We start from the raw sequence: 19,061 nt of genomic DNA, 5'->3' as shown, positions 1-19,061 counted from the left end.
TGGCGGTGACCGGCGGGGTGGTATGGTAAAAGCCCTGGACAAGGAGGGAACTCCTGCTTCTCTTGCTAGTTCTGGGGGAAGCGCTGCCTGCGGAGGCTGAGTTGGTGACTGACGTTTCTGCGGTAGTACTTCTGTACCACTGGTTGCCGCTCCCTGACAGGGCTCTCGGCCGGGGGAGACAGGTGTGGAGAAAAGCAGGTGGGCAGTCGTGTCAGACCGTGTTGGTTTTCTTCTGTGAAGCTGTGCTGGGGCTTATGTGGAAATAGACATACACAAGTTCTTTCTGATACGGTTTCTTGGAGAGCCGATGATGACCTGGAGGAAACTGAAAGACTTTTTTGAAAATCCTCATGTGAAGAGCTTGAGGAAATTTCAAATCGTTCCAAGATGTTCTTCCCTTTCAAAGATACAGCAAACATGAGAAAAGCATCAAGCATACTGTGATCCAAGACCTGATACTTTTTTCTTCGTATTAGCACAAACAAGAAAAACCCAACCTTCTCTTTTGAAATTAGTTTTACGTTTCTTTGGGGGTATTTGTGCTCTCCAGGCCCTTTGAGGTTGGGCAGGGACAGGAAAAGCTGATTCAGTTACAAAAATAACTGAAGGAAAACACTGATTTCTTTTTTATTCGCTTATGGCCAGCAAAAAAAAAAAAAAAGTCAGAGCCGAGAAAACAGGGGAGTAAATTTTGTGAGGTATTTAAAAAACCCACTAAAATCATAATGACAAGTATGGTTGCGTGTGAATCTTAGTTTAGGCCTCGGGGCTGTCCTCAGGCTCGTGTGGTATTGTGACCTTTTGGCAAAAAACCTTACATGAATCAGCCTTTCAGGGCTTGCTTGTATGCTGAAGGACAAGAGTACCGGCAGCACACAGGTCTGGCTTGCTGATGCATCAGAATTGGTCCAGGACCAGGAGGCAGACTGCCCTTTAGACATGTGGACAGGACTAGCTGACCATTGGGAGGCATCGTTAGAGGGACACAGCAGATGTAACTAGCGCTGATCCTCAAGACGAACTTTTACTGCAGCCCTGAGGAAACAGTGCAACTCAAGGGGTGCGAGGCTGGGTTGAAAATAACACAGACTGGACAGCATGAGCAGAACATGGTGCTTATTTGTCACCTGTAAGGAACACTAGTGTTTGGAGTCAACGTAGTTTGAAATTATTCCTTATCTTGTTAAGATCCTTTCAATGTTTTTGTTCATGTCCTAAAAGAAACTTGCTCAGAGCCTGCTAATTCTCTTCCTGACACAGAATTATTTGAACCCCTGATAAATGGCAACAACTGAAAATCTCCATGTTTAAAAGCATGGTCATATTTTTTGAAACAAACACAGTGAAATTACTTTCTGTGAGATACCAGTATATCATCAGTACATGCTTTATATTATTCCTGTTGATTAGAGGAATGGGATATCATTTAAGACCTCCAAGTGAGCTGTATTATCACACCATATTTTATATTTATTCCATTTTGTGCTTACGGAGACTTAGGTGCTCTGAGGTTTCTTTCGGGCTTTGCCATCCATATTGCATAAAATTTAATACACAGAGAAACCATTTATCCATATAAATAGTATGGTAAGGAAACTAAGTTGTCATTTGAGAACCAATGCAAGAAATTATTTAAGTTCTGCTTACAGAAAATAATTTCTGTGACCTTTTACATTATGGCACTCAGATAGGACTTGGTGTAAACAACATTTTAGCATTGGTATCAAATTATAATTAGATTTTGTTTATTCAAGGCAAAACAATAAACATAAAGAACTAGCCTGTGTTTTCAACAGGGATAAGTAATTGCAGCTTAAGAGGTGCTGTGAGGGGATAAAAGTTAAAAAAAAAAGGCAGAGGATATATAGAAAGATGGTCTTTTTTTTCTGATGCTGGTCTGGGTGAAGTTCTTAGGCTCTTTTGAAGATTCTCTTGGCTTCAACTCCTTCATATATGTAAGTCTGTTAAGAAATTAGGAAGAAAAATCAGTGACTGGTATTACAGTTTCATTTCATGGATGCTATTGAGAGATGCGCAGTAGTGATTTCATGAATTGTGACTTGTGGCCGTGAGGGGCCTGCCAGTCTTGTGCAGACTTTGGGGAAAGAACATGAGAAAAGCAGCCTGTTGTCAGTAGTCATAAATTCTCTATGCAAGCATTTGGACTACCACAGGAGATCTTTTGGGGACTTAAGAAAAAACCTGAAGTGTTGAAGTCCTGTGTTCCCAGTACCACTGTTTAACAGGTTTCATCTCTGTGACTCTTCTTGTTAGAAGCACTGAAGGGTTGGACTGTATGTTTTGGTATCTCGTGTCTCACAACCATGATGTTGGTGGTGTTTTTTATTTTACCCTTTTAAGAAGCTTGTGTCCCTCTAACAGAGAGCATCCTAAAGCATTACAGTTCAGTTCAGCTACAGAGCTGTGAAACATTTCCCTTTTGTCTCAGACTTAGCCCTCTGTGCATCGTCTCCTGCCCCAACACCAAATTTGTTTCAAAAAGGGCACTTATTGGCCATTGATAGCATTACACTGTAGTAAGCTGATGTGATAAGGCTTCTCAAGGCAGAGACTTCAAAAAGAACATACCTACATAGTCTGTATGTCTGTCTAGCTCGCTGTCTCTCTGTCTGTTTATATATATCTTCTGTATACAGGTTTTATTCACAGCCTTAGAGTGCATTGATAATATACAGGTCACGTGGGTAGAAAAACAGTAGTCACAGGTTGTGCGTTTTATTTTAAGTCTTTAAATTTTGATAGATTAGTTGATTTGAGAATTTTACCTAAAAGTATTTTAAATTATTTGGCTTGAAGAAAATATTTCCCACTTTCAAAGAAGCTTTTAAGTTTTTTCAGTTATTATATTGTAAAGTTGTATGTAAGTGACCACTTAACTCACCTGAACAAGTTCGTCACCTATGACTTCTCTGTTTGCTTTGAGTACTTTTCCATTATCTTTTCTAGTAAATGTTCCTACAAGTTTGTTTCCTTCCATGTTCCAAGAGCCCTGTAATAGGAAAAAAAAAATCAAAAAACAACCAACAAACCCAACCCTGCAAATGTTTTACTATAGATATGACACTGATTTGATTTAAAAGCTGCAGGAATGCTTAAAAGTGAGAAGAGATTAAAACAATGTAATACTGCTCTTTTGGACATTGAGAGAAAGGCTGGAAAAACAAAATTGTAATAAATCCACTAGTTAATTGCATAGTAGTCAAGCAAGATGTTCTTAGTGCCCAGCACTCTTTATTTTAATTAATGGCATCAACAGAGAGAAATTCCATATAAATACTGACTCTGCCCTCTAGCTTCTGGACTTGAGTATTGCAAGTAGTAAAATCGCATTTGCCTGGATTTCATGGGAAAACTGCTACATTTTACTCTGCTTTTTGGACCCTCTGTGGAACCCTGAGTTTCATGGTACAGTGTTGAATCATTAAGACTATTATTGTGGTTTAAACCCAGCCAACTACTAGGAAGAAAATTAATTCTATCCCAGCCAAAACCAAGATAAATACCTTGTGGTTTTGTATATAAGCTGTGAGCATTCCTGAACAGTCACACTTTAAAAGTAAAATTTAAATTAAAAACTAGGAGACAAACTATTCATCTTGAAACTGTACTTCATAAAGTTATTGCCATATATAATAAATATAATGATACAGGAAGTATCTTACAGCGAGTTCAGTCCCATCAGCCAAACTGTACTCAAAATCGACTCCCAGTGTGAATTCAATGTCTATGGTACGGAAGTTGCTTGATTCTTTGAGAGTAAATGTTTTCCCATCTTGTTGAAAAGTGATCTTCAAATTATCATGAGCTCCTAACTTTCTTTTCATCATGTTAACACCTAGGAAAATCAATTAACATAAATCAGAAAAAATAAAAGAAACAAAACCCACCACAAAAAACGGAGCCTCATCTTTGTCTCTTTTTAGTGACTTTTATGTGGTGAAATGAGTTTATTCCAGCATTCTAACCCAAATTTTCATTCTTCTTCACTTTTTATTGAGGCTGTATTCACCAGTACAAACTATCCAACTGGAATGGATTATGTTTATATCCATATATTGCACAGTTTATAAAAACTTAAAGTATCAGGATGTTAAAATTACTCGACTCATGTATTTCTGTAGAACTGAAGAATGATTTCCTTCCTGTGTAATTTTAAAAGTAGTTTCATGTTATCAAATTGATATTCCTGCTATAGAATTCTGCTGAAAGTGTATTCAGATTGTCTGAGCCTTTTACTCAAATGTAGACTTAGAGATTCTTTCCTCTGTTGAAGTGAATCTGCTGCAGTTAAGTTGCTTAAGATTAAAATAATTAAAATCAGAACATTTCACAGTTTCCCCCCTCCCCCTTGTGATTTTCTGTAAACAAATGCAGTACACTATGCAAGGGGGACAGCAAAAGGACAGGCTAGCCAGAAGGTAGTTCATAGAAAGCTTGAATTTGTATTCAGTGATAGTGGTATTATTCTTGTAGAAGGCATTGGAAAAGTAAGACTTACCCATTGCCTCCATGAACTTTTCATAGTTTTCATTTCTTTCTATTTTCCAAGTACCGTTAAATGCCATGTTTCTGCTAGTTGGACTCTTCTGAAGTAACATACCTTTGCAAAGAGAATTTATGTACTAGCTTATCTTGACAGCAGTTTACAGGATGATGTGGCTGACTAAAGCTCAATGCACTAATTCTTTTCAAGGAGAAGATTACCTTACTTTAATCAAATTTCCAGTCATGACCGCACTGTTTTGCTGCATCTCTCCCTTATTGCTCTCAAATCATGACAGCATCTTTATTGCACATCTTAATAAAGAATTGCTAATCTGTGCATTTTATTCATTATATTCGAGTTATAGTGAAAATTATCAGTAAGGTAGAGAAAGGAGCCATACTTTAAGCCAAAACAGGGTGCTAGAAGTTGACCGTGCGTTACAGTTAAAATTTTTTTTTTCCAGACCTTTTGGTCTTAAGATGAGATTTGATGCAAGCTGGTGTGTTGTAGTTGTGAATACACATGTTCCAACTACAGCTTTTCCAGTTCAAGAAGACTCTCACAACAGTAGTTTGCAGAGGTTATCTTCGATCTGTCAAGGGAACTCCTTTGATGAGTGTTCCAGTTGCTGTTGTTTGACTTCCTCAAAGCTGTGGTCTTCCATCTTAGAAGTGCCTTTTTTAGTTCAGTGCTAGGAAGAAGCAGCACCTGCCACTTTTCCTGTGCTTTCTACCTCTTCTTGCAAGGTAAAGAAGCCTACCAGATGGAAGGTGTTCAGGTGGTTTACTGTTAGTGGTGGTGAGGGAAGAATCTCACAATATCTATTTAAGAACACCAGTTAGGCCTTATTATGTAGTTTTTACATGCTTTTTTACATGTTTTTTTACAGTTTCTTCACACAGTTTCATGTGTTTTTTATCGCCTTGACTTACATGACAGTTATAAAATTTGCAAAGAAGAAGGCATAGTTTTACTAGAGAAAAATACTGGCTCTATATAAATACTAGAATTCCAGAACTACTTTTTTTCATGAAGGACAAAATTGAAATGCTGTATCTCACTGTGAACTGAAGCATTGTCTGGTATAGGCAAGGCATTTCAAGATATTTGACTTAGGGAAATATATGCATGCTAGCCCCTGGAACTGGGTAAAAATTAGCTAACTCTAAAATGCATAGTTGTGTTAGCATGGTGATAAATCCAAACTCAGTGTCTCAAAAAGTGTCAGAGCCCATGCCCAGTGCTCTACTAATCACAGATGCCTATCTTACCTTTCAGGCAGCTCAGAAAATGGGCAAAATGAGTTTCTGTTAGAGTCAGATTACCTCTTTTTATTGCACTGGGGTGTTTCTTGACCCTTGTAGTTATCATTGTCAATCTATATTATTTATTTGGTATATATACATAAACAAAAATAGCCAATGTCTGGTTATAGTTTATCCAGTTTATTGTTGAGTAATAAAGTTATTAACTCTCTTTACAATCTTTGCAGAAGGGTTCTTTCTGACAGTAAGTCAGTGTAGTGCAGTGCAACTTTTGAACCACTTCTCTTGTATCCAGTAGAAAATTGAAATTCACATTATTTTAGGTATATATAAAATCTAACAAATAGGAAATTACCTTTATTTTGAGCATTTCAAGAAAGCTTGTCTACTTTTCCAGTGGCTTCTGCATTCTCTCCAAGAACCTGCCAATTCATTTCATTTAAGAAATGCTAAGTTATCTGAAGTAGTGTTTCTATATTTAAACAAAACTAATGTTAGTGATTGCTTTCCTCATTTGAATCCAGTCTATCTTCTTAACCTTTGAGAAAGTAACTCAGAGTAGTCACATTCTGCAGGTTAAGAATGAATTTTTGCATCAAACTTATGTCAGCAGTTTTTCTGAACCTTAAAATATGGGGAGGGTCTTCCGGAGCAAGTCCTCAACTAAGAGGAAGATCTCTTAGATGTATTTTTTTCTAGTCAGTTATCTCACAACTTGCCTTTCCCCCCTTGTGATTCTAATCTTCCTCAGAAGTCAGGCTTACCAAACTTTTTTACTTCAAACATTTTTATCACGTGAGCAGCAAGTAGCTGGGTCCTGAATTTCATGTCAAAACTTGTTGCTCCATTTCTCTCCCATTTTTCCTTTCCGTAACATATCTTTTCATTGGGCATGAATCCTTAGGATCCTGTTCAGATCAGCCCCACAGATCTGTCAGTTAAGTAGGAATCTCCACAGGTGATCAATATTTATGAGCTTCATGGTGTCTATATGTTGGTGTAGCACTGACAGGTCTGTTAGTGCTAGAACAAGCAGCCATCTTTTTAATCTCTCACAATTTACATGAGTTACTTAGGACTATTAGCACACTAACATTTGAGTTCAGTTGTCTTACCAAAATCATATGATACACAGTTTAATCAGAATTCTTTCGAGTTCCTTTAAAAGCTGGGTTTCCTTCTAAAATTATAATTAATATTGTATTTACAGTATTTTTTGTTTAATGTTGGAATATTCCACAATCTTTTTCCTTCTTCTATGTCATCGTTGTGTGGTTTTCAAGACTACAGTTTTGGCTTAGATGGTGCATTGAAAAACCTGGGTTTTAGTGTTTCTGGTTGCATGTAAGTCATAAAAGCTAAGGGTGTGTATTCTTGACTTTGTGGCTTTCTTTATCATGTAAGCTTCAGAACACTGAAAACAGACAAACTTTTTAACTTTGAAGTTTGATCTTTAAATGAGGTGGATAGAAATAAATAATTAACTTATATGGTCATGCCAATCTGATCATGCCAGTCTGTGGTAATCATGCCAACCTGTATCATGATGGTAATGGACAATGAGGGTCCAAAGATCAGGGTGACAAAAATGCTTTTGTAGTGTGTTACATTCATCTATCCCATTTATTTTGTGATTTGTCTTCAAGTTGTTCTGCCTAAAATTAACCAGGACAGTAGATCTCAGCCAAAACTCAGCTTTACTATGGAGTGGTTAAGGCCTGGTGCCAGCATAAACATAATATGCTTATGTAAATATTATTATATATAATATTGTATATTAAAAAGAGATGAATCCCTGTCAAAATCATGCAGATTAACTGTTTTCTGTCTGGTAGCTGTGAAGTGATTTGTCTATATGCATGTGTTTTACTGCATGATTCTTCTGTATGTCTTGGGATGGATTGTGAAAATGGTTGGGCACTTAAATCATTCAAGTTCTCAGGATCCCTTATTGTGAAGTTTTACTAAGCATTTAAACCACAATACTTGATATGGTAAATAGGTAATTCTGTTTAAAAAGTAGTTGGCCAGTAAAGCCAACTTTAGCATAACGATGGGTGGCCTAGCAGCAAGGAGCTCAATGGAACTAAAGCCATCTCTTGGGTGAATAATTTCAAAGTACGTATTTTAATTGGATGTTGTGTTGCTGCAGGATTAGATCATACTTGAGCTAGATTTTGTCCTACCCCAGCTGCCTGTTTGCCAAGTTTATGGTTTCATTTTCAATCAAGGAGAATCTCCTAGATGCTGTTGATAATGCAGTGTGCTCAACATGAAGATTCAACATTTGAAGATTATTTAGAAATGTGAGTATACATCCATTTCTCTGATTAGTTAGTAGTGGGCTGTGAATCTTAAAACTTAATTGTCAGTATACACTCCTGTGTAATGGCTCTGATCCATAAAGTGCTGCGTGTTTTTGAGAGTTGATTATTGAACAGAACTGAAGTGCATGAGCTAGTAAACGCCAGGTTAGAATATCTAGAAGCAAAATACAGGCTGTTTTTTTTAAAGCAGTTACAACTCTGGTATTTACCTCATCCATTACTGTGTGCTAAAGTGAATCCTAGGATTACTTGGAATAGTAGAATCTAACCTAGTTTTACTGAAAATAGGGTGACAGTGGAGAACTGCCAATAAAGACAAGCGTGCTTTCCCAGTAAAAGTTATATTAATCTCTAAGTATTAGTGCCATTTGTCGCTTGTCACATAGAGACTGGTATGTTGGTTGACCTGTGTGCTTTGTGTCAGGTTTATCTAAGGTATTAAAATGTATATTTTCTAGGCAAATAATAGCAGGCACGTTTAGGGAAGTAGTTTCTTTTAGTTCAGAATATGGAATGTGATCAAAGTGTAGGACTGAGTTATAGTCTAATGAACTAATGATGTACAGTAAATAAAGTCTTCATCAGTCTTTCCGGTTTCTCCAAAATTTGAACTGGACCTGTAGTTCATTTCACCACAGCTATTTGCTAATTATACACTTTTGCTCTTGATTATCATATAGCTCCAAACTCCACCAAATATTATTGTGGTTATCTGGATTACTGACTTGAATCTTATCTCACGTGTAAAATAGTAAGCTTCAGAGTTATTTTGAGCTCAGCATCATAGAAAGAGAGCACCCTATATGGCTTAGATATTTAAATATTTATATATCCAAAAGGAAAATATGTCTTCAAAACAAAACATTTGTTTAATATCTCATATAAAAGCAGAATGGACACCCAGATCTTGGCTCTATTTCCAGCTGAGAAGGAGACTTTGTATGTGCCCTTGATCAATTTGATCCCTCTACTTACCTGTAAAAGAAATTTCCCTGCCTTTAAAAAGCCATATATATCATAATGTGCCAGTGATTTGGTTAACTACTACAAAAGTTTTGTGAACTAATGCCTATATATGAATGCATCATGTGTAAATTAGTGATATGATTTAACCATGGATTTTAATACTAGTTTTTGTTAAAGATCTTTGATGATAAACATCATTAAAGTGTAAATGTATTTATCAGTGATTATGCACCACTGGGTGGGCAGTAGCAGGATATCGCTTAAACTGATCATCCTCATATTTCAGCAGGAAAGAGGATTTTATCTTTACTTGATAGTACAGATTCAGAACAGAAAATAATGCAGCTGTTTAGAGAACAGTTCAGTCTTTCAGGAAGTGTGAAAATAAATTTGTCTTAAATAAAATAAAAGCTTTGAAATAATGGGGGGAAAACATGCCACCAGGCATTTCAAGAAATTATGGATTGTAAATATCGAAGTGAAAATTTACTGTGTTTATAACGTGGTACGTTTCAACTTAAATTGGAATTCTAAAGTTCTGCATATGGCTAAGAAATGCCACTTTCCACTGAAGGGCTCAAAATCTCAATGGCTGTCAGATTCCATAACTTTAGATCCTAAAGCTAACTACTGTAGCAACTCACACTTTTGAATTATTTCTGGAGAATCTTAAAGGGTGAGATTTCACAGGAATGTGAAATGTATGTCAGCAGTAGCTGTCACCACTGTTACTAAAAATATGGCTGGAGGAATGAGTTATTGTCTTTTCCATTTGTTAAAAAGGTATCATAGTTGTGCAGGATGTGAAGGACCAAGTGTAATACTCTTTTTCACCTTTTCAATAACAATGCCCGCTTTTAAGGTTATATTCTTTTCTGGGTTGCGTAAGAAAGGTACTAGTACTCCCGTTGAAAACTGCACCATTTCTCAGAAATGAATTCAAACATTCAGCAAGACTAAGTAGGAGCATGACTAGGTTGGTGAGTGGGCTGGAAAGATTGTAGTCCCAACAGCAAACGATTACCTGATCAATGTAGATATACGCAGACAGTTGTTCAGTTGCACTCATAAACTGCAGTTGGTTCAAGCAAGCAGTGCTTGTGTTTTGTGCCGAACTAAATCTGCCCTTCATAACTTTTTGAATGAAGCTGTTGTTTGTCAGGGATGTACATACTTTCTGGTTTTGCCTACAGCTAAAAAAGCCAGAAGTGTTGGTGTGGAGAACCTAATAGGCAAAGAAAAGAAATTGCCTGGAAATCCATTGGTCTAGAATTACTTCTAGGATCAGCAGCTCACAAAGGATGAGGCTTTTGTTGTCAAAAATAGTTTTGTCACACTTTTGCTTAAAGGCATGGGGTTGACTATTTCCATCTCTCTTATGTGCTACTCCAGGGATACTTGATACTTGGGGTAAGAGGATGGATCTGTGTAACAGTTGTATTTGCTAGTTCTACTTATCCAATAAATAAACTGGTTTCTGACAGCTAGTAAGTGTAGTTGCAGTGCTCTCTGGTGGTTAGAAGCAGTGAATTATTTTTTGATGTTTTTAAATGAGAAGTACTGTACCACTGGCTCACTTACTTAAGTAGTACTTAGGCTATAAGTATCTTGATATTAATAGTAAAGTTTTTCTCTTCTGGATTTCTAGGACTGACAGAAGTTATTATAAAATACACATTTACACAAGCAATTATTTGAATCAGGAAGCAATGTTTTGTTGAAAATACAACCTCAATACTATTACTTAACAAACAGTAAAATTTGACATTGTCCTTTTTATTTTAAAAAGCATGAAAACAATACAAAGACAAGAATGAGGAAATAAGTAATAAGCAGCAGTTTGACCTTAGAGAATAACCTGACTATATTCTTTCAGCTGTACAGTAAGTACTAATGATTCTCTTAATGTAATTAGTTTTACTAAGCAGTCATAGGACAGAAGCAAGCAAGACCTTGTAACATTCAGAAGACTTTAATACTGCTTAAAGGCAAAGCATAATATGCAGAGTAATCCCCTTAACCTAGTACAAAAAATACTGTGCCCGGAAACAATGTATTTGTTCAAATATTTTTAAAAAGTAAAAACATACAAATAGACAAACTCAGTGGCTAGGGACTGTGATTTAGATTTTTATTAAACTATAATAGAAATATATATTAAAACTATTTACAGTGCATTTCACACTACATTCTTTGAGACATACGCAGATATCTGCCATGTGAATAAATAGAGGGCTCAAATTCTAACTTCACTTACATCTGTAAGGTACCTCAGGCCTCAGCAGGAATAGCTGAATACAGCAAAGAACAGGTGAGGCAGATGTTACCAAGGGTAAGAGTTTGGTCCCTCTTTATAGGAAAAAAAAAGGCGGATTTGACTCATTCCATCGCTTTGTATACAGCTCAGTCAAACTCCCACAGACCTAAATAGGAATCATCTAATTGACTTCAAATGGGCATTTGAGCATGCCTTAGGTGGCATGACAAGCTCATGCTGTGAAAGTTAGTGGAAATATTATTTATTATATTAATATTATAGCAAAATATTATAGTGGAAATATTATGTAGCATTGTCAAAATGTGGAAAATAAACTTTCCTATGAAATTTCAATTCACCTAGGAATTATAAAGATCAGATATCTTGCTGTCACAATTTGCTGCATTTAGCAGGTGTCACCGATTTCCAGGCCAGATCCTGTAATGTTTCTTGTTCCTGTGAAAATCCAAACCAAAAAATCCAGTCCTCGTCATTTGTCATACTCTGGCCAAACTGATTCTGTTACTCAAGCTCCAATGTTCATGCTTATCTCCACAGCAGCCTTCCAGTATCTCAAGGGGGCCTACAACTATGCCAGAGAGGCAGTCTTCATCAGGGACTGTAGCAGTAGGGCAAGGGGGAAACTGAAACAGGGGAAGTTCAGGTTAGATACAAGGAAGAAGTTCTCTACTGTGAGGGTGGTGAGGTACTGGCACGGGTTGCCCAAAGAAGTTGTGAATGCTCCATCCGTGGCAGCGTTCAAGGCCAGGTTGGATAGAGCCATGGGCGACATGGTCTAGTGTGAGATGTCCCTGGGGCACCAATCAGATGACTTAAGCAAAATCTCCTAATTTTAAGGGGCTAGGGATGACTCTTCGTAATCCTTCTGCATAATGGTTTGGAAATTCAGTTACCTAGTAATTTTGAGAAATCTTATGTAGAAGTCAGACAGTGTTCTGATTTAGTCTGTGCCATTGCCAGCTAAAGTGCATTGAACTGGCATTCAGAAGTTTATCTCCACATGCACACAGTTGCTGGAGGGTGATGCATAAAATGAGGCTTCAGTCCTCTCTTCTAAAGAGAGATCAGCTGGTCATCAATGAAAGAGCATTCACTTTTATCACTAGCCCACTTGTATTCTGTGAAGATAGGAGAGTAATCTGCTCTTAACTTTAAAGTGCTACAATGAAAAATCAATACCAACTCCAAAATCAACATTATGTTATGTTACCCCTCCATTCTTTTATTGTGTGAGATAATACAAAACCTAGACGTTCTACAGCCAATATTGGATTGGATTGCTGGAAAAGAGGTACTACAAAAGCTTAAGAGACTCACTGTTAATTTTATTTAGAAGAGGTAGGGTTATTTTGTGTATGTTATGACAAGTAATTTTTTTCAAATGGGGAAACAAAGCACAGAGCAAAGTGTACTTTAAGCATTAAACTGTGCTGTGGAGTGACTTTTAAAGAAAATATGTCCACATCTGAGAACAAATAGGCTACTGACTTAGAAGTCTTCATTGAGACAAGTATTACAAATTAATGGAACAAATCCTGTACCCGAAGACTTAAATATCAAATTTCACAGTGGCTCTAATGGACTTAAAACTGAACTGACAAACTGATAAACTCCATTGCAGCTTGTTTTTTGTATGATCCACACTGATTACTTTAGGTAGACAATGTAAGTTGGGGAGAATATGTTTGAGGCCTGACAAAAAAAAAATAAAACTCGTAATGAAATTAATGGCAGCTGTATGGCTGTAATCCATGAGCTACATTTGAAAATTCTGAAGGCAATTAATTCCAGGCAGAAAACAACCTGGCTTTTCTTTTTTTTTTTTTCTTGTCACTTACCTACATTATGAAAGGACTGATTGGTTTCTGCAAACAGTTCACACAAAGCTAACACGAAACCAGCATACTCTGCCTTCAGGCAGAGTAAGACGCTAGATGAAGAATATGATCACTGAAATTTTGTTAAGTACAGCAGCCTATGCTTTTAAGGTTCTCAAAACAACAGTTTAAAGGGTTTGGTTTTGTAAAAATATATACAGGTATTATGAAATTTAAATGGTTCATTTACTAGGAACCACATTTCTATGTATGTTCCAGTCTTTGTAGCGGAAGAGATTCTGTGGGATAAATGTGTACAGATATGTAATTAGATATATGCACATAATGTAGGCCTGTTAATTTTATGTGAACCTTTGAAAAAATGCAATATGTCCTTTTTTTTCAAGTCACAGGTATGAGCCCAGCACTCCTTTGTAATAGCTATAAATTTACATTATACTAAAGGTTTGCTGAACACACAATATAGCAAAGAAATGCTGGATCTTAATGGAAATTACATGTCACTACACTGTAGTATCACTGTAGCTGATCTGCCATGCTGTCACTATGAATTACTAGTCTCAACTGTACTAGCTAGAATGCACATTTATATACATACACTTTAGTCATATTTATATTAAATATGTATCTCATCAGTTACCATAATAATTACATTTCAGGATGTAATTACATTTCAGTATCTCAAGCATTCAAGGAAAAGAATATACAAGGACTATGCAAATCCTGAAACAAAGTTTCCTGTTTATCAAGAAGAACCAAAAAACTTCTTTCTGGAGAGTGTGTTGGGAGGGCAGGCTGCTGTCATTTTTCTCAAAAGCTGTGACATACTACATACATACATTGTACTGTGTGTGCATATAAACACACATATGGAGCACTGCATAACAGTAGCCCTGGAAGTCTATAACTGTTTAATTCCATTTTTTTTTTTAATCTGGAAAATAATGAGAAATATTCTGTAGAATTTTTTTTTTCAAATTCAGTTGCAATAATATTGCATAATATAATAGTAATTACAATATTGGTAGTCATTAAGGAAGTTTGACATAGGATTTAATCAGTGACAAAAAACTTAGGTTGGCAGAAATGCTGCAGACTATCGGAATACTTTGTACCTTGGGGTTGGTCTAATGTGTATATTATCTTGAATTGTCTCTCAATTTATTAGTCATCTTCATTTAAATAAAATACCAATGTTACCTTTTCCACTAATGCAAGTCAATAGATTTCCTACCTTTCAGAACATTAGTGGCTCAAATAAAAATGGCAAATCCCTGTAACATTCTTGGCTGGTTTATGCTTTCAGTATTCTTTTTATCCTATTACTTTAAGGTATTGTGACTAATCATTGTTAACATTAACTAATGATAAAAATGATTTTAAAAATATGTTAACATAAAACTTAGATTGGTCATAGCCATTTCATAAAGCACTGGCCTCAAGAATTAGTCATTGATAGTCACCAGAAGTGTCACCATTTCTGCATCATTCTGATTTATCTCTTTCATCTTTGCTCTTGCAGTTATATTCTCTTCTATTATTCCTGCCTATGATTCAGTCTGTTAAGATGATGTTAAATTCAACTTCCAAAGGAAGTTAAAACCAGCATATAAAAATGACCTTGTTTAGTTTCCATTTCTCTGTGTGCTTCTTGCAGCTTTCTATGACAGCTGTCAGTTATCTTGTGACATTTCATTGACCTTCAAGTAATTTTCATTATTCATGAATATTTATGACACTCCTACCACAAAATTCCTAAGACCCCCATTGCTTAGTAATTCACAGGTTTGGGTTTGGTTTTTTATATTTCTCTAAATGCAAGACATTTCCTAAGATATTTCTCTAGTCTGAATAAAACCTACTGGGTGCACAGATTCTGGGACTTTTTTCACTCTAAAGCCCACTTTCGTCTCCTGAAAGAGGTGAGTATAGTATATACTGGATTAGGCTCCCTAGAGGTAGTCCCAGTCCTTCCTCTGAACCTCTGGGAAGAGAAAAGGGAAGACTGCTCATTACTTTTAAAATGTAATGCAACAAGACTAGAAGAGGAAAAAATATGTGAAATGCAGCAGTCTTTAAGATACTGGCCACAACATGATCACTAAACAACTATATACATCTGTAAAGTAATAAGCTCTTGGGGACAGTCAAGTAACTGCATTTGTACATTCTCGCAGAATAAGGTAGCAAAAAATACCCTTGCAGACATTTTTCCATCTCCATCAGATGTAATAAAAGAAACACATTCTTTATATAACCTTGGCACATACATGGTCATGCTATATCTTGAAATGTGGAAAAATAACACAGCAGTGGAAAAACACAAGCCAGATTCATACAGTGTTTAGCAAAATGCAGAACTCCCCTATTACTATGTTTTCTATGTGAACTCAAACTCGTGGTTGTTAAATCAGCATCTCAGTTCCGTTTGGCTTGATTGCTTTCTCCATTGATCAGATTCTTCTCTTGTTGTTCAGCTAAGGATTGCCATTTCTGCCTATTTTTTCTACAGCCATCCAGTAAAGGGTAGCAGGCCTCTGACACATGCGTTAGGGCCTGAAATAAATCAAGAATATGTAAAATGTATTAAATTTAACAACAAAGTAAGTGTTCTTAAAGATTACCATGAGAGACCAGAATGAATTAAATATGAGGTATATATTTAATTGAAAATTAACATGTATTTTAAACTTCAAGGAAGACTTCCTGCTGCATATCAAACATGAACAAAATTACCTGGCACTAGTGCAGATTAGACTGAGGTATGGAAAGAGTGTTTGAGCCCACTGATTCTGTAATTACTATGACCAACGGCAAAGTACACAGAGAAGAAACCTGGCCCCTCTGCTGGTCACTATACAAAATGTAACATCAGTCAGAATTTCACATGCAATTCAGGTCTTGCTGAAATAACTTGAGGTAGCAATGTCTAGTTCTCCTGTTACTTTATATAGACCCTACTGAGTTCCCAGCTTGTATAAATCTCCATAGATCCTTCTGGTTTTATAGGCTGCTGCATTAGTTCCAGTAGACCTAACTGAATTATTGTTCATTTACACTGTAAGAATAGGGCTGACATCTCTGTAGTTTTCTTATTTTATTTATCTGTATATATCTAAGCAGCATTTAGAAGTGCTAAATGGTATTTTTCAATTAAGAAAATGGAAAGAATGAAACACATTGCTTTTATTTTTTCACTTAAAATAAATACTTGTAGATCGTTCAGTTTAACTGTACTGATTACCTAGCTAACACAAGCCACAAAACTTCAGTTCATAGGGACCTGACCTACTCTGAATAACATGGTCAGTCACATACTCGCAGTGCTGTATTGGGAACTCATTTATGTTTGTGTTGTGTGTCACATTCCTACTGACTGGAGGAAAGTGAAGAAAACTCTGAAAAAGCTGTCATTGCAACCCTTGTTTTTGTTTGTTTTTATAGCATTTGAATATTGGGTGAGTGAAGTGTTTGCTTTTTCATTTTCAAAGTAACACTGAAGTTGTTTTACCATTTATTACTCACTAAAGAAAACAAAAATCTGTGTAAGCAGGTAATATTCCGTACCTGTACACCAGTCAAAAAAAAACCAAAACACTGGATCAACTCAAACCATAGCCACTTCCTTGAATTTACCAGTGCTGTTACTGGTTTTGCCACTTCCTCCCCATAAGGCTCCCCATCTTCTTTAGTGCTCTCTGCCCTGTAGGTAAGTCACTGTCACTTATCTGTTGGGTTAGGACACAAGCTGGCATATTCTGAACCTATGTGAAAATCCCAGACACTGTCAGCCATGTGCTGTTCCAGTTCAGGTCAGACTTTGGAACAAGATGACAAAGAGTGATGCACTGAAAGCTGTAAGAGGCAACATGTTCTTATATCAAAATACATTAATCAGACAAATATACCATTAATGATAAATGCTAAAGTAATGATTTCTTCAACTGAATAATGAACCATATGTGATATATAACAAAAAAAAAAACAAAACACAAAACAACCTTTTTTAACTAAGGGAGTAGTTTTGTACGTGATTTTTATTCTAATTTTAAATCTGCTACAGTGAGCAGTTCTGGATTTAGATGTTTGCAATTCTTGCTTAGGCATCATACCTCATACAGCTGCAAACAAATAGCATCTATGAATCCAACCTGCATGCTGGGAATTTTATTTTTCTTCTCTCTGTTCATTAAATCCTGCAGATAAGAAGCAAACAAGCTCTGTGTTTAAATGCGTTAAATAAAACCATAGCCAAAACCAAAGAGAAAGGCTGCAATTAAAAAGTGGCACCTTAACACGCACAGCAAGCTCAGCACAGCAGGGTATCCGTACATTTGTTACAATGGAAGTAATTTGACTGAATGACTTGCCTTAGGAGATTGTCTTTGGAATGACAGAGCCCAAATAGCTAGACAAATAGACACACTTACTGGGTTTCCATAGCTTGCAAACAGGTACCAATTTAGGAATGTATTTCCTAGACAATACTGATTTAGAAGAAATAATGCAGTCTGTTCTTCTGGCTCAGAGATAACACCACATGATTGGTGTTTGAGAGCCACAGAAGAAAAGTGACTACTAGGAAAGAGCTGGCCCTGTATTCTGGTCAGTGGGAGAAATTGTTGCTTTTGAAAGTAATGATGTGAAGTGCCATTTGTAGAGGCCATTTTGAAAGAGGTGATTATTCATGACTTGTCACTTACTGTTGGTTCTATGTTGAGTTCCTTCCGCTCTTTATCTCCTTGGTCAAAGAATTCAGTAGCTATAAGCTCAGCAATCTGTAAGAGATTTCACACATGGAGAGCCCTAAAAGTTCACTAGCTACCTACAACCAAAAGCTATTATTTCCTGTCTTTCCTTAGGATATATTGAATTGGGACCCCCCATAATGAAACTCTCCAGCTTAACAACTAGCTTTTAGGGTTCTTCATGCACACATCTGTACACAAACAAAACACCTGGCGTGCTGATATTTACTCTGACAAAACAAAGTGAGTAAAATGGCACATAGGCATCTTATCACTGATATCAGCTGCAATGATCAACAGATAAAAAGGTCAGCTGATACTAAGGTGTTGTATCAGTTGACTACTGCCTTCTAGTAACACAGAAATGTTGGAAAGAACAGGTTCCTGATTCACCTTTAGGTTACTGCTAACATGGTGACATAGCTAAATGCACAGATCTTGCTATAAAGACCTGAGAAAGTCTTCAGTCCACATACAGCACTTTGCAGGAGTACTTCCTAAGCATTCCACCACTGCTTTTGCAATAGGGACTGGATGGAAGGAGCAGAAGCTGTTACGCAGTATTTGTATTTAGCAGATCTTAAATTAAAGTATATACCCGTTGCTGAACTGGCCATGGTTTGGTTATGGCTGATAAATCACAGGCAGTCATCAGCATTGCTCTGTAGAAAAAAATAAAAAACAACAGAAAAAAAACCTATGAAATGTAGCCACCAAGTCAAGTGATTAATAACAGTATAAAATTTCAAAGAACATCAAAGAAACAAGTTAAGTTAAAGCGAAGTTATAAAGGTATCCAAGGCTAGTGATGCAGCAGACTTTGACTTTTTGTGTGAAATGAGCATGCAGAAATGAGCAAAGCTGGACCAGCTTATTCGGTGGATTCACATCACATGAACTGTTTCATTCTGTTTGCTACTGGACAGACATCACATTTATTTATTTATGACATTAGCAGTGACTGCCATTTTATTGACAGTATGAGGGCCAAGAACTGGAATAAGAGTAGATATAAAACATGACTAAATTAGGCTGTTTTTTAAAGGCACTGAATTTGAAATACGGCATCTTTTCTTTACAAGAGAGCCTATGTAAGCCTGGTTTTCTGTAGCTGTGCATTACAATATGTCTC

At 36.5% G+C, this 19,061-nt stretch overlaps 2 protein-coding genes and 1 long non-coding RNA gene across 10 annotated transcripts in view; 1 reads left to right on the top strand and 2 right to left on the bottom strand.

Moving 5' to 3' along the window:
- Positions 1–1,878: 1,878 nt before the first annotated feature.
- On the bottom strand, positions 1,879–5,133 carry FABP2 (fatty acid binding protein 2). The gene is made up of 4 exons (XM_062627590.1): positions 4,520–5,133; positions 3,684–3,856; positions 2,903–3,010; positions 1,879–1,961 (listed from the first exon to the last, which is right to left on the bottom strand). Exons 1-4 carry the CDS (start codon positions 4,617–4,619, stop codon positions 1,911–1,913), a joined length of 432 nt encoding a protein of 143 aa, XP_062483574.1. The 5' UTR covers positions 4,620–5,133; the 3' UTR covers positions 1,879–1,910.
- A 7,008-nt stretch (positions 5,134–12,141) lies between these two features.
- On the top strand, positions 12,142–14,343 carry LOC134168172 (uncharacterized). The gene is made up of 2 exons (XR_009966454.1): positions 12,142–12,363; positions 13,318–14,343. It is a non-coding gene; the product is annotated as an uncharacterized LOC134168172 (long non-coding RNA).
- A 508-nt stretch (positions 14,344–14,851) lies between these two features.
- The window catches only part of PDE5A (phosphodiesterase 5A), a 64,937-nt gene continuing 60,727 nt past the window's right edge, over positions 14,852–19,061 (bottom strand). For all 8 annotated transcript variants that reach the window (XM_062627583.1, XM_062627581.1, XM_062627582.1 and 5 more), the window contains 4 exons: positions 18,528–18,591; positions 17,885–17,959; positions 17,294–17,377; positions 14,852–15,737 (listed from right to left, as the gene is read on the bottom strand). In XM_062627583.1, coding sequence (XP_062483567.1) covers positions 15,600–15,737; positions 17,294–17,377; positions 17,885–17,959; positions 18,528–18,591 — 361 coding nt within the window. In that variant the 3' untranslated portion in view covers positions 14,852–15,599. The remainder of the gene's footprint in view (positions 15,738–17,293; positions 17,378–17,884; positions 17,960–18,527; positions 18,592–19,061) is intronic.

Source organism: Pezoporus occidentalis, unplaced genomic scaffold, assembly GCF_034315485.1.
Source record: "Pezoporus occidentalis ecotype Australia unplaced genomic scaffold, CSIRO_AGI_Poc_V1 ctg302, whole genome shotgun sequence".
NCBI lineage: Eukaryota > Metazoa > Chordata > Aves > Psittaciformes > Psittacidae > Pezoporus > Pezoporus occidentalis.
Note: the sequence above shows the minus strand (reverse complement) of the source record. Positions and strands in the feature narration are given on the sequence as shown.

Bases quoted from the DNA above. Each gene is read 5' to 3' on its own strand.
- FABP2 (XM_062627590.1), bottom strand. From the start codon at position 4,619: ATGTTACTTCAGAAGAGTCCAACTAGCAGAAACATGGCATTTAACGGT. The intron at 3,011-3,683 runs GTAAGATACTTC...TTCCTATTACAG, and splicing joins CTGATGGGACTGAACTCGCT to GGCTCTTGGAACATGGAAGG. The intron at 1,962-2,902 runs GTGAGTTAAGTG...ATTTCTTAACAG, and splicing joins TAGGTGACGAACTTGTTCAG to ACTTACATATATGAAGGAGT.